At 45.3% G+C, this 15,114-nt stretch overlaps 1 protein-coding gene across 5 annotated transcripts in view; it reads left to right on the forward strand.

Moving 5' to 3' along the window:
• PPP6R2 (protein phosphatase 6 regulatory subunit 2) overlaps nucleotides 1-15,114 on the forward strand; it is a 913,508-nt gene that overhangs the window by 840,512 nt on the left and 57,882 nt on the right. Inside the window, exon 24 of one of the 5 annotated variants that reach the window (XM_085653735.1) lies at nucleotides 8,597-11,453. The exons of 3 other annotated variants lie outside the window; for them this stretch is intronic. In XM_085653735.1, coding sequence (XP_085509861.1) covers nucleotides 8,597-8,648 — 52 coding nt within the window. In that variant the 3' untranslated portion in view covers nucleotides 8,649-11,453. Of the gene's footprint in view, nucleotides 1-8,596; nucleotides 11,454-15,114 lie in introns of those variants that run through there. One more of the 5 variants, XM_085653734.1, reaches the window with a different exon arrangement.

Genomic DNA, 15,114 nt, shown 5'->3' on the forward strand with positions numbered 1-15,114 from the left:
TCCTATTCCAACAAAATGACATTCAAAGCGAGCCTCACTTTTGTCTTCAATAGCACTCAAGTTTTTCATTAGAGCTCTGTGGTGAAGCTACAGTAGAACAGTAGGAAGCCAGCTGACAGGCTACTGATGGTCATGTTTCACCCATCACGTCAGACTTTTTTTCTGAAATGGTTGAGGAAGATATTTGAAAATGTGTAGAGAATGTGTCCCTATTTTAGCTCTCTTGAGTACTAACCATAATTCCTATGTCAAAATTAAACCCCTCATTTTGTCAATTTACAGCAGTCTCTTCTGTAGGACATTATTTTAGTTCTATAGCTCTGATTCCAGCAACATCACACATCACACTTCACATGTGCCTCACATTTGTCCTGTATATAGAATTTTAGCACTCTAGCTGTTCATTAGAACTTTGTGGTGAAGGTGGATTGGAACACTGTGGAATCATCTGATAGACTGCTGCTGTCAGTTCGTCAGACTTTATTCTCACATGGCACATATTTGTGGATTTATAGAACATGTGCTCTTGTTTCAGCGTCTGATGCGCTGTCTAATTTCTATGAGAAAAACAAAACACTGTTCATCCAATCCCAGCAGGAGATCAGCTTTTTTGACTGATTAAAATCATTTTAGGATTACCACAATTCCTAAAATTAGTATACAACCAACAGCAAATAATTTTAATTTAAACTAAAATCTGCAGGCTCCATTCTACATTGTCCTTTTTGTGCCTTCACATACAGGTATTCACGATTAGGCATTTCAGTGGAACAAAAATGGTGAGCCTAATCAGCCAGAGAGTCGAGTAGGTATGCTTCTTGTAAACTTCAACCTACCGTACAAGAAAAACACACAATAAATCATACAGTTTTGTAAGCTTTACCTTAAATTGTATTGGCATGATAAACAATTGTAGTATTATCAAAGGGAGGAGCACTCCCAGGAGATATAGATATATATCTATTTTTTTTTCCAGGGCCGAGTAGGACTCTCTGCTTTACCTTGAGCCCTTAGACTCCATTTCTGTCAATAACTACCTTGGAGGGCCCACTCCAATGGATACTATTGTTTAATTATAGCCATTGGTAGCTGACTATAAGGCTTAATTATATTAGCAGAATGACTAACAATTTTATTTTTCATGTTTCTCTAAATCTTGCTATACAAGGCAGCAATTCTTAAACATGTAGACTGCAATGTTGAAATCATTTCACACGTTCTTCAAGCACTGCTGTTTAGACTCTAATATTCGAGATGGTCAAACACATCTCCCTCAAAAGGTTTTCGAAAAATAATCTTTTAAATAACCACTTTTACTGTTGGTTCTATACTGCTACAGTGTTCTAAGCCTCTGATTCTCTGCAGGTCTACATGCTGGAGAGGGATGTTTTATTGTTCATATTTATAGAGTACACTATCACTTGTGAGGGTATCCTGGCGTTGAGCAGGTGTGAGTCTAGCCAAACCTCAGGCCCAGAGGGACTACTCGAAGAGCCTGATCTTCAGTTTCTTACAGAATTCAAGAAGTAAGGAGGAGGCAATTGTATGTAACAGCAGCAGGCGCGCAACGCCCATTGGGCTCAAAGGGCTTCAGCCCCCCCCCTCTTCCACCCCCCCATCGTGTATGGCAGCCCAGGCCGATACAGCTTCCCGGGTACGCACACAGCCGCACCCGAGTACTTCACAGGTCTTTAAAAGACCATTTGCATGTCAATGAGGCTTTGTTGTTTTTCACCCCCTTCTTAGAGCCCCTGCATCTTCACTCTGCCTGCCTATTTCTGGAAGAATTAGCCCCCCCCATACCTCCCCCCAACGAAAAAAGTTAATTCCCCAAAACCCCCCCACCCCCGAAATTTGCCTCTAGTTGCTCCTCTGAACAGCAGGTTGTTCTACTCTTTAGGAGTGATGTAGGAACAGGTTTGACTGCCCAGATCTGTTTTTATGTATCCGTAGGATGTGTGCAAGTAGGAGTTAGGAGGAGTGGAGGTGTCTGGAAGGTTTGTGACAGCAGATGCGATTGTTGAGGTATGCTAGGCCAGGGTTATGTAGTGCTTTGAAAGTGTGGGTGAGGAGTTTGATTGCGCTCGTTTGTGTGTGGGAAGACTGTGAAGCTCCTTCAGTGTGATGTGAGTGTGGTGTGGAAGGCTGAGAGTGATTCCTCCTGTCGAGCTCTGAATGGTCTGCAGCCTTCTGGTGAGTTTTTTGTTGTTCCCGGCATAGAGGGTGTTTCCGTAGTCCAGCTTGCTTAAAGTCTCGACTGTAACAGTAGTCCACCGACTCTGAAACTTTGCCCAGATTTATTAATTACCTATTCGAAAGCTTGGGCTTCATAAGGTACCATAAATGTGTTTCTCATTATTTTTTTATTGGTTTAAAAAACTGTTGCCCTGGTCCAGATTTGTGTCCGGGAATTACCCTATGGGGTGCCGCTCGGAGGCTGGACAGTGTGTTGACCTTGCCTGGAACATTGCGAATTGGCCGGAGGAGTCTGCTGTGAGGAGCTAGAGGGACGAGTCTTCATTTTATCTTTATTGTACTCGCGGGACTGCGAGGACCAGCGGGCCTTGTGCCTCTCCCATCATTGCCTGCAGCTGGTGCCTCTTCCCGACCCCTCCCCCTGATTGTTATATTTGACAGCCCTCTAATGCGTTAGCGGGACGCGAGCGGGGCGCAGTCCGCGGCGAATCCCGGGCAAAGGGCGGGCCCTCTTAGGCCCTCAGAGGCCAAGTGAGGCCGGGCAGGGCCCATCCATTTATCCCGTCTTACCGCATGGTCCTCCATTCGCTCTCTGGGATATCAGCGTGGCTATGGCACAGAGTCCAGATATGGTTAGTGTGGTAAAAACGGGGGGTTTGGTAAACAGCTTCCTGGATAATTATTTTAAGAGGGTTCAGTCGGTTGACGACCGGGAAATCCTATTGGCCGAGCGTCGGACTGAGCGTCGCCGCTCGGTTGAAAATTTAAAACTCAGGGCTTCCCAAGAATCCACTGCCCAGGCCCCCTCCCGTGTGGGAGGTAGTGCTAGCTGTAATGACGATTTGCTTATTCAGGAGAATGCACCTCCCGTGTCGAGGGATCCCCCCTCCATAAGTCTCACCCCGACTGTACTGGTCCCAAGTGACACTCCTCCTCACAGTTCTATTAAAGTACCTGTTGACCCTAGTATACAGTACCCTAGCCGCGGCAAAACGACTAGGAAGAAGCCCAAGAATCCAGAAGTGGGTAAGGTTCATGGCCCACCCCCAAGTAAAATAAGACGCAAGGAGGGGGCGGGCAGGGTTAAACCTAAGATTAGCCATTCTAATTTTGGGAAGTACACAAAGTCTACTGATAGAAACGTTTCGGGGTTAGGGGTTGTTTCAGGAAACTTGTCTAATTTGGTTTCCTTTATCCTCTTCTGTAGGTCCCGAAATAATTGTGAACAGTCCCGTGGCCTCCTCTATTTCTGTTGAACCGCTGCTGTTGGCAGCGCCCTCCCCAGCCTTACAAGCCAAATTGGGAGATTTGATCAGTTCCCTCATTTTCCCCATTATTGAGAGTTTGAAGAGGGTGGAGCAAAGGCTGTCGGATATTGAGTCCGTATTAAGTTGTAAGGTTGATTCGGTTACAGCCCAGAAGCATACGGCTGTCCCTCGCACCCCCCTTATTACTCTGCCTACCATCAATGTATCCGAAGACATCCTCCAATCTAGTAAAGCCACATCAGTCATCTAATCAGACAGTATTTAACCAACCTAGGTTAGTGCCTCCTACGAATGCAAAAAATTGGGCGGCTAAACCTGTTAGAGACCCTTTGGGTGGAACCTTACGGCACCCATAGGGAACAACTGGGTAGAGAGGGGGACTACCAGCCATAATGGGGATACGGCGAATCAAGGGCCACAGGTTGAATTACCCCCAGAAGCTGTGCCCTTGGTGGTTGTTCTGACGGGCGTACCCACATTGGTTGACAATAAGAGGGAAGGTTTTAGTCAGTTGAAAAATAAAATCATGCACTGGCTAAGTATACACAGACCAATCAATAAGAACATTAACGGTGAGATATTGCATGTTAGGCGTCTCTCTTGGCTTGGGGGCAGACGCAAAGACATCGAGGGAGATATAGTGGTGATCAATTTTAGAGACCCAGGCGCAGTTGATCACATACTGAACTGGCCTTCGGGGAATGGCTACAACCGCATTAGCCCCCGTGCTTTGACATATTTTTATCCTAGATCCCAGGTGTTCCCTCTATCCTACACTAGTGAACAGGCTTTACCCTATACAAACTTTCCCTTAGTACCCATTACTAGCCAGTCATTACATGATCCTCAGGAATGGAACATTGTTCCCCCTAGTTTCAATAGAATTACTAACTGGAAAATGGATCATATGAGACCCTTCACTCCCTTAGAGACATGGAATAGGTTTGATGTGTTTTCTGGCATGGACGACTGCGATTGAAGTTTACAGTCCATGTTGGGTACACGGGGTAGTTTAGGTGCCGTTAGTCAAGAGGGTAGTAATCCTGAGGGTCTTGGAGAGGCCACTGGTTCCGATATTGGGAATGAGGCTACACCGCCACCCAATAGTTTTGTAATTTGTAGGTCTCCATCTAACATCTTCTCACCATCTTTGGGGTGTAGAGGTGAAGGTTGTAATTCTTCCAATGTATTAAATCGACTTGAAGCCACCATTGATCCCATCCCTTGTGAGCTGGGTGGTAACAAGGGGGCTAGCCCTGACAGACCTACTAAAGACACAGAGGTTATCCACTTGATTTCGTGGAATGTGGCCGGTTTGCAAAAAAAGATGGCCCTTCCAGATTGGAACAACTTTATTGAAAAGTTTGACATATGTATGTTCCAAGAAACGTGGAGCCTGTCACCAGTCCATAAATCTGGCTATGCAACCTTTTGGCAGCCTGCTTATAGCTGTGGGAAGGGCAGACCTGCAGGTGGTTTACATATCTGGGTCAAAATAGAATTAAATTGGGATGTTACTACCTATGAATCAGCAAGTAGTGACATCCAACACCTTTCGTTTGCAGGCCATAAGAAGGACAGCAGGATTGACCTATTCAACATCTATTTAAGAGGGACCCCGGGAGATAAAATCTCAAGTACTTTTTTAATTTTAGAACAGGTGCTAGCTAACTGCCCCCCGACTTCCAAAATACTAGTGGGTGGGGATTTTAATTGCACATTTGAACCCCTTAGTGGGGATGACCCCTTGGGTATAGAGGACGAGGACGCTAGTGGTCCATTCCTGCCTTGTCACTAGCCCCGATCAAAAAGTGGTCATCTAAGGCATTACAGATCAATGCCCTTACTGTGGAATACAATCTTGGAGCTCTAAATGGCAGGTCACTTTCTGACCGAGATGGAGCAATGACCTTTAATAGGCTTAACGGCCCGTCCAGAATCGATTACATTTTACTGGATGTCACATTGTGGCGGGATCTAATTGATATAGAGGTGGTTCCTTCGCAGGATAGTGACCATAACCCCCTATGGTTGAAGATAAGGTGGGGTAACTTAAATAGAGGCTTGAGGAGTGCCCCCGTGAGGTTAACAAATGAGGTGGTCCCTCATAATGGCAACCGTAGGTTGAAATGGGACAAGGTCCATTTACAGTCTGATAAGTTAGCAAGGATTAGGGCGCACATAGAAGAGCTGACTGAAGAATTGAAGGGACTTGATCCAGAATTAGGTAATGCCAGGAGCCGCTTTTTGCCCTGGCTTATAAAAATGCCATCGAGGAAGTAGGTAAATGCTTCTTACCCAAGGGTAAAAGTGGCAGGTTGAAAAATAATTTGCCCAAAACCAGTAATCCTTGGTACTCCATCCAGTGCAAGGCAAAAAGGAAGGAGTTATCTGCTGCCTTGCGCAAAAAGAATCAACCTTTAGTTAGAGTAGCTAGGAAGGAGTATGCGAAGGAAATGGTACGGGCTAAAAGAGAGTGGGAGGAACAACACTGGCAGGATCTTAAAGGTGCATCCATCAGGAAGAATGCATCGCTGTTTTGGAAATTGATTAATAAGGCCAGGCAGCGTATTAAGCCACCATTAGTTAACCACATAACTAGTCAACAATGGTATTCCCATTTTTCTGCCTTGTATGGTGGTCCGGACGCGATATGCCTTTCTCTCCCCGAACCAGTTAGTAGGGCCCCCCCTTACCGTCGCTTGAAGAGCCATTTTTGGCTTCTGAGGTAGTATTGGCCATTCAACACCTGACCCCGATGAAGGCTGCTGGCCCTGACGGAATTCCAGGGGACCTCCTCCTGGAAGAACCTGGAGTCTGGGCCAAACTTATTGCCCTAATAATGAATTTGATCACCAAGGGTCACCCAGTGCCTGATTCGTGGAAGGGAGCTGAGGTGATGACCGTGTTCAAAAAGGGTGCCAGAGATGACCCTGCCAATTACAGACCGATCAGTCTGATTGACGTGATCCAGAAAGTGGTTGGCAGGGTCATTATCTTGCGGGTGGGTGTTTGGTTGGAAGAAGAGCATGTCCTTTCTCACTTTCAAGCCGGCTTTCGTCGAAAGGTGGGCACGATGGACCAGGTCTTCCGCTTCTTTGCGATCTATTGGAAGTCTGTGACTATCAATAAAGGTAGTCTCTATCTGGCTTTCATAGATCTCAGGATGGCGTTCGACTTGGTCCCTCGTGCAAGGCTCTGGGAGATTCTAGAGAAGATGGGCTTCCCAGGATCACTCCTGGACTTTATTGTGAAGCTCCATGAGGGGAATTATGCGAGGATCAGATAGGGCACCCAGGGACAACTGACAGAGAGGGTACCCGTGAGGAGGGGAGTTCGCCAGGGATGTGTTATGGCTCCAACTCTGTTTTCTCTCTTTGTGAATGGTGTGGTGGACCACCTGAGAGAGGAACCAGCAGACGCGCCCTCCCTGGCAGGGGAAAAGTCACCTACCCTACTCTTTGCGGACGATACCATTTTGATCTCCAAATCCCCGGCAGGCCTCCAAAAGCTCTTGCACCGCTTTAGTGTGTTTTGTACCGATAGAGGTCTTACCATCAATACCTCTAAAACAAAGCTCATGGCCCTTTCTCCCTCCAAAAGATTTAGGAACAACTTCTCGCTTAACGGCGAGTCATTGGAGATGGTAGACTCCTTTGATTATTTGGGAGTTAGGGTAAATAGTCGGATGAGCTGGAAAGACCACTTGGCCAAAATGTCACTAAACTTCAAAAGAGTCTCAGGGTTGGTCCTGAGAGAACAGCGGGAGTCAATGAGCAAACCTGTGGCACCAGCCCTCGCAATATACGAGGGTCAAGTATTACCATCTGCCTTATATGGTTCTGAACTATGGGGGTTTGAGAGTATACCGGAGCTAATCACATCTGAAAATAAGTTCTTGAGAAACCTGGTGGCTCTACCTGCTTCTACTCCTTTAATCCCACTACACCTTGACATGGGTAGGCGCTCTCTTAAAGATATGGTCCGCCTCCGCCCATTACTTTTTTGGGTTCGACTGACAAGGACTGGGGAACTTAAAAATTACGCAGCCGCTTTAGATGAGCTCATTTTGCTTAACACAGGAAACAAAATTAAGTGGCTGAGCAATCTGAGGAAGTTGGTTGTGCAATTGGGCTTGAGTGAATCCTGGGAGAGCCAAACTCCTCCACCCAAGCTAGTCATTAACCTCTTCTATGCCCATGACGAGATAGTCTCGTCATGGAGCACGGTTGCGCTGTGCCCATGACGAGACTATCTCGTCATGGACCCCGCCCGCTAATGTAACGCCCGGCACAGGAGGGGGAAAGGGCGGGGCACTGAAGGGGTTAAGAAGCTGTACTGGGATTGGGTTCAGATGGAGGCCATACGTAGAGGCGCAGGGGGTTTCCTCACTGAGCGGTTCCTGGAGTTCAAATGGTCCAGGAGACTTGAACCGTTCCTCGATTTTATAGAGAAACCCTGGATAGATCTCTTTACTTAAAAGTTAGGTTTGGGATCCTTCCAGTGAATGATTTCACTTCTGGGTGGAATAACCAAAGTGGTATATCGAAGGCTTGCCCGGGATGTGCTGCCCCTACTGAGTCCCTGGCGCACTTTTTCTTTGCCTGCCCCGCCTATAGGGTGGCCAGGAGGATATGGTTAAAACCTCTATGTAAAGGGTTGGGTCTAAGATGTCATAAAATGGCCCTGCGGGTCCTTTGTACCGACACGAACTCCTTGGCCATGGTGTGCGGAGTAGCAAAATTTCTTGGTAGTGCTTGGTTGACACGCATGAGGAGAACCAAGTCCTCCACTTCCCAATCTAATGGTCAAAGGGCTTGGTAGAAAGAATCAATGATATTTGTTAGTGGATTTATGTACATTTTATTTAATTGGATATGTGCATATTTGATGATGTATGTATATGTAGGTTGGTGGGTTTGTGACTTTATTTTATTGTATTGTAATTATACTTTTATGATGAAATTTTTTATCGAATAAAGTACTATACTACTACGACTAATTACCCTATGTGAATCTGAGGAGTGGGGCTGTCACAGGAGAGCTATTGTTAAAAGAGCTACTATTACTAGTAAATGTTGTTTCCATCCCCTACAAAGTTTTATTTTATTTCTTAATATTTTTCTTTGCAGCAAAGAAGAAGCAACTCAGTGCCCTGAAACCACCCTGAACGGGCCTGCATGATGCCACTCAGCCCTGGCAGGGAGGGACATGACCATCCAGGCCGGGCTGCGTCTACTTCAGAAAACTACCTGCTGATGCAATTGGTGTCTGTAATTTTTTTATTTTTACTTTTTTAATTTTTTTGGGGGGAAATGCTGCATTGTGGAGAGCACTTTCAGGAGAGACTGCATCAGAAATAGAAAAGAAGGAAACCAAGCCGCATCCAGACCCGAAAGCCTTCTTTTTGTTGTAACTAAAGCTCTGAAATCGATTGTGTCATTGATAATGTAGCATTGCTCTCTCGCCGGAGGACCTGCTCTTCGGCCGCATCAGGATGTTTTCAGCCTGCTTCTCGCCCTGTCCTCTGCAGTCTGTACCATGGCCCTTTCCCCATGTGCGGTCAAGTCTGTCTCTCGCGCTTCTGTGTTAGCCTCTTAAGATGTGTGGTAAGGCTCGTGGAAGGACGTGGACATTGCACACTGGCCGCAGGAGGCACTTCCTCTCCCTACGTGCCCCTCGGTGTGCCACCAAAGGTTCCGCTCAGAGCTGCCATTTTGGGGCAGCAGTTGTGCTGCAGTTTGTAAAGCAATAACGCCTTATCGGACACCTTTCCAGAGGACGCTGTGATAAGGACTGGGGAGAGGCGCTAGAGGGTATTCAGTAGGACAGGGAGCTATCCTCAAACCGTCTGACCTCGGTGCTCCGGCCCATCAGCACCACTGTCTGAGGAATCGTTTGTTTCTTTGTTGGATGCCGAATAAGTGTGAATCTCGGACGCGAGCACTCATCAATGCAAGCCAGCGACGACTTGAGCATATGCAACAGGGACAGGAGCCGGGATGTCCTCACAGGGCCTCCGTCCACAGGGTCGCTGCCATAGATGGACAGCACGAAACATGACATTTTGCACAAACAACGTACCAGGGACATGCTAGGTTTTCCTATGTCTCATGCAGTTTTGGGTTCACATGGAAATATTGTGGGGTGGGACAGTCAAGGCGATGAAGAATATCACTCTTTCTGGTTTTCAGTTAATGCAGTTTTCAAGGAAAAGGTTAGTGTGTGCGCAAATATTCCACTCTTCTACAATCCCAGAGCACACCTTGGCAGGCCTCTCTGTGGCTCCGCTCTGATCAGAGAGCCACCGTGCAATGCATCGAATGCAGGGAAAGCATCCGGAGGGAGGCCTGCCTGCCGCTCAAGGGCATGCACGGCAGACGTGAGGTGGCATGATTTGAATGGGCTGCCAATCTTCACCTTGTGACTGCAGTGTAATATGTAATCTCCATCCGGTGCCAGTGGGGCCTGGATACAGCCCCTGCACACCCTAAGGGTTTGCACTTGATTGGAAAAAGCCTCAAGTTTTAGACGTGATGTGTCTATCCGACATCTGCAGTGAACTCCACAGGTCATTTGTTTCCACAGCAGTCCGAGCCTGTTCCTTATGTGGAGGCGTGCATCTGACCTCTTGCAGTAAAGCCTATGGAGCTATGACGTCAGAGAGCCAAGGTGACATGGAGTGAGGGTGCTTTTAATGATTTTAACGATTGCTATCTAGGTACTTTCAGAGGCACTGGTACATCTTACGTTTATTGGTGTATTATGGAAGCAATAAGATGTGTTGTGGAAAAGGAGCCCTTTCTCCTCATGGGTTGAAACCCTCCTTTGCACGCTTTGTACAGTGCATTAATTGGTAAGATAAATGTATTTTTTATATAAAAGAGAAATGTTTTATGAGCGGGCAGGAAGGTCCTAAGTCCACTCACCTGCTCCGTTTGCCCATTCGCAACTGTCATTTTCGTGCTTGGGAGCAGAGTGATGCTGCACCTGTCTGCCCCACGCGAGGCTTGTTTTCGAGAGTCAAATAGTCCACGATAGAGAGGGCCCCCGAACCCTGGCTTCTCCCTAAGTTGGAGGGGTTAGTCATCCTTCCAGTGCCGGTCAGTCCCCGTGGCAGGATTCCACAAGGAATGGGAACCCAGGGAATGAAAGATAGAAACTTGAAGACTCCGTTATAGGTCAGTGTTGTATAATTTATTAATCACCCACGAGCCGTTACCCTCCAAGGGGATGAAGTCCACCCACCAACAAAGCACTGCAGCTACTGCAGTAACCAGTCAGTAAAACCTGGCCATATGCCTCTTAGAAAAAGGTTATAGCTAAATTCTATGCCATGACTTGTTGTCGACTAGTGTTCTGTAGGCGAGCGTTTCCCATAGAGGTATACCTGAAATGAATGAAGGCGCTGCAGCCCGTTTGGTAGCTCCACCGTGGCCGACTCAAGCAGATCATGGAGGATTCACAGTGCAGAGCTACGCCTTTTAATGCCCAAACTAAATGTTTATTACACCACTCCGGTTGATCTGGATTTGTTGTAAAATACTCCCTTTTTTAGAGCACTTTCCCATGATACGAAGCAATCTGCGAACCTATGGTGGTGTAAACTTTACAGGGCCTCCAAAAGAAACAATACATAGTGTTTGACAGCTTGCTTAACATTCTGCGGATTTGTATTTGAAATAATACTGCTTTTTGCAACACACTGTTGCAATTCAGTGAGATAGGAAATATTTTAATTTTATTGCATGATTTTAAAAAAATGGGGGGGGGGGGGTAACTCTGCTTCCAAAGGTTTTGTGTTGCCTTAAAACACTTTTAAACTGAGGGGTGATATAAATGTGCCATGAAATTGTACATTGGTCACCAGTGCTGCTGAGTCTTGCAGATTGCTTCAAGGTGAAAGTAGTTTGCATACAGGCCTTTATGGAATCTAGTGTTCCTGTCCTGGAAATCAAAACAGGCATTGACTCAACAACATTTACCCAAACGTTTAGTGTAGGTCTACTATAGCTACATTTAACCTTTTTAGGTCGAGCTTAGAACAGCGCATGCGCTGTTGCTCAACATTTAGTATACGGGTTTCCAAAGTGCTACCTACCAGACCTCGCTGGCCTAGCGCTTGCGTTCACGCGAGCGTGCATGCGCGCAGCCGCCAATCACTGCTGCGCGCGCACCACTCGTGTGCTTGACACACAGCGCGTCTTGTCCTCGCGTTCGCGATCACTTTCGCTGTGATCGCGATCACAATTTTCGCTTTCACGGCGGCCGTTACTTTTACGGCCACGTGGCCAATGCTTGTTTTAGGTCTCGCCTGACCCAGCGCATGCGCTGGTCTGGTGAGACTTATTGAGAGGGCTCCAAAAAGTGCTACCAGGCCAGCCTAGAGCTACAGTGCATGTGCGCGGGCGCGCGCGCCGCTCTTTACCGCGATTACTTTCACTTTCGCATAGCCAATAGGTCTCGCTTTTGGGACCTTATAAGTATTTAGTTATGCAACTGTTGCATGGCTAAACACTTATAAGGTCCCAAAGGCGAGACCTATTGGCAATGCCAATGCTTGTTTTTTTATATTGATGAAAGGAGATTATGGGATGTTTTGTTCCTTCTGCCCGAGACATGGTTTTAAAAACAATATATTTTTACATTTTAAACGGAAGTCAAATTCAAGATGGCTGACTTTCAGTCAGAACTATTAAGTTGATAGCAGCAGAGAGGGAAAGAGATCATCCTGTTGGGATGGGAAGATATGCGTTTGTACTTGACACCGATTAGTTTACTGGGTTACCACTTCAGCCTATCAACCAGTCACAAGGCCCATTTCGTGTTTACCTTTGATTATTTATTAAGAGTCTTTTAGCTGCATTTTCTTGAATAATTGAGACATTTGTAAAATACAACTTCATTCAGTTTTCCTTTTTTTACTGACTGGGAGATAAAGGAAATGCTCAAAAATCCTAAATTTGTCACAGAGGGGATGTCGGCCATCCTAAGAGTAGTAATGTGTTCATGCAAACTGCACAGCAGACCTTCAGTATTATGCGTTTTGTCACTTATGACGTGACTAATAATTTTGCAGAGCTATTCACCCCATGTCTGAGCTTCACAAAGGGTTGTGGGCTTGAAACAATAGTGTGTTACGGGTAGACATTTTTCAACTTGTTGAATCCAGTTATACGACCGCACCTTGTGGGGCTCCATTTTGAAAGAGTATCGAGGGCACTGGCCTTGCCAGCTGTTGAAGCTCACCATATACACACTGTGTGTTTAGTCTGAATCTGACATGTTCGGACCCAGCTGCTCTGCTTAGGGATGTTCTGAAACCTGCATTTGCTGCCAACCATGGAATCAGTGGCGTTCCACATTCTGTTTGTCTCATTATATGGGGTAGATTATTTCTTTAAGTTAATGCATTAAAAACAAAAGAGCTCTGGGAAACCGGCGAGCCTAAAAGCAGCAAAGGAGGTGGGGAAAGTGTTGAAATTCACCTCTGTCCCAGTCTCTCTTTAGGAATCTGTTTAAACGTGTATATACTAACATATTCTGATCTTGGGAAGTATGACAATCGTGTTGTGTGTGTGTGTGTGTGTATATAGATAAGTATCTATCAACAGTATACATATAATACTATATGTATTTATGTACACACATGTATTAAATGTGTATAAAATGTATGCATACTTGCGCATCTAGTCAGAAAGCTGTGGTATAATGATTCTTATGGAATTGCCAGGGCTTTCCGTAAATGTGTAAGTATGTGTAGAGCATAAGCAGAAACAAATCCAGGCCTTCTGGGGTGGACACAGAAGCATGTACAAAGATTGCAAATATAGATGTGAGACAAGGACAGCTACTGAAGTTGGAAAGACGTGATCTCGTATGCTGTGTTGTGAAGGTACAAACCGAAGAGACTCAAGGATATTGAGTCAAACTAGCGGGGGAGGGAGTATAGCACTGGGAGGGGGAGTGTCTGATTTCATCTTCTAGTCTATGGTTTTAGCTAGAAATGTTCTAATAAGATGATTTACCCATGTCTCCAAACGAAAGATTTCAATTGGTGCAGTTCAGGGTCATAACCCTGTTTAGGTAAGTTTACCATATGACTCCGTCATAGGGTGCACAATTTTCTGGTCCTTTAAAATATATTAATTCTGAGTGGTTTTAGTCATGGTTTCTTTCAACTGAACCAATTGGACTAACCTACCTGAAAACAGAGATGTGTAAAAAGAGAGGCTAGGTCTTGGAACATGGTGCACTTGAGCTCTATAGTTATTTGGTCACTTAGTTGAGGCATCACATTGATAGCTATGTTTTGCACTTGTTTGCTTTTCGCTTCAATTACATGTTTTCTGTCTGCCAAGAAACTGAGTGATTCCAATAGCAGTTGATTTGTGATCATGGAACAAGATGTATTTCAAGTTCAGCCAATCCTGTGCAATCCTCTGAGTAAATCAATTATAGTGGGTTTCCTGTGAAAGCCACAATCCGGATGACAAACAGTGATCAAAAATGGCCAAAGCTGAAGTGTTGGGTTTAGTACATGAATAACGTTTTCTCTTGCATGACCGCTCTGACCTAACAAACTTAGCTCTCCTAGGTCATAATTAAATAATTTGTATGTATATTATTTATATATAGTGAACTTTGCCAAACGTGAGCGGAGCGCTGTGCAGAGTTAAATGCAAGGATACAGTCAACGAGCGATTGGAGAAGGAGCTGGTGTCTGGGGCAGAAGTGCACCACTGTGGTGCAGTGTTCTGTGAAGGAGCTGTCTTCAACACTTTCCAAAATTGGAGCAGATGTGAGGCATCCCTAATGAGTACACAGACGTTGTTCCAGATTCTGGGTGCATAGACAGAAAAGGCGTGTTGCCTTGTTTTTTTATTTTTTTACGCTTGTTTTTCTCCAGTCTGATTGTAAAATCTATTCATAAGTTGGGAAATGGTCCAAATGGACATTAGGCACATAATTTGTAGAGCTGTGCAATATTTCTGTGAAGCCCTTGTTACCTTTCCCTCCTCTTATCTGTGGAGTAGTAATACTTGAGCATCTGTCTTTTAAATATTTCTACTCCATCGGTTGAACTAGTCCTGCTTCATTTCTAGGACATTGTCGAAGCTTTTATTCCTGCTGTTAAAACAAAATCACCTACGACAAATGGTCCCAGGCATATTTTCACCCGTTACTTCATTTATGCAATGCTTGTTTGCCTTGTGTCTTTCTAATACACAATCTTTTCAAAGTCTTTTTTGGACATACCTGGCCCACGTTTATTAGCTGTATTTAATATACAAACTATCTTCACCTATTGTCAACTGCTGCTTCTAGTTCTTTAGTGGAGTGTCCTCGTCACAAGTGTTTATTAGCCTGTTTCCTCTTGGATGTAGATATGGCTTGAGAATGGCAGGCCTGACATAGTTGGAACATGACACCTTGTTATAAGTTTTGAAAAACATTCTTCCTTCCTAACATACATGTTTCATCTCATGATCTCATTCTTGGAATCTGTTTCACATATGTGGAATCAAAAGTTGAACTTGAGATGACCCAGAAAATGGATGCGGATTGGCTGGCTTCACTTATGTTGGTCCAGGAATGAGCATTCCAATTATATCTGCAATTTTTTGCTGGAATGCACCAGATATAGATT

Source organism: Triturus cristatus, chromosome 4_1 (genome assembly GCF_964204655.1).
Source record: "Triturus cristatus chromosome 4_1, aTriCri1.1, whole genome shotgun sequence".
In the NCBI taxonomy this organism is placed as follows: Eukaryota; Metazoa; Chordata; class Amphibia; order Caudata; family Salamandridae; genus Triturus; species Triturus cristatus.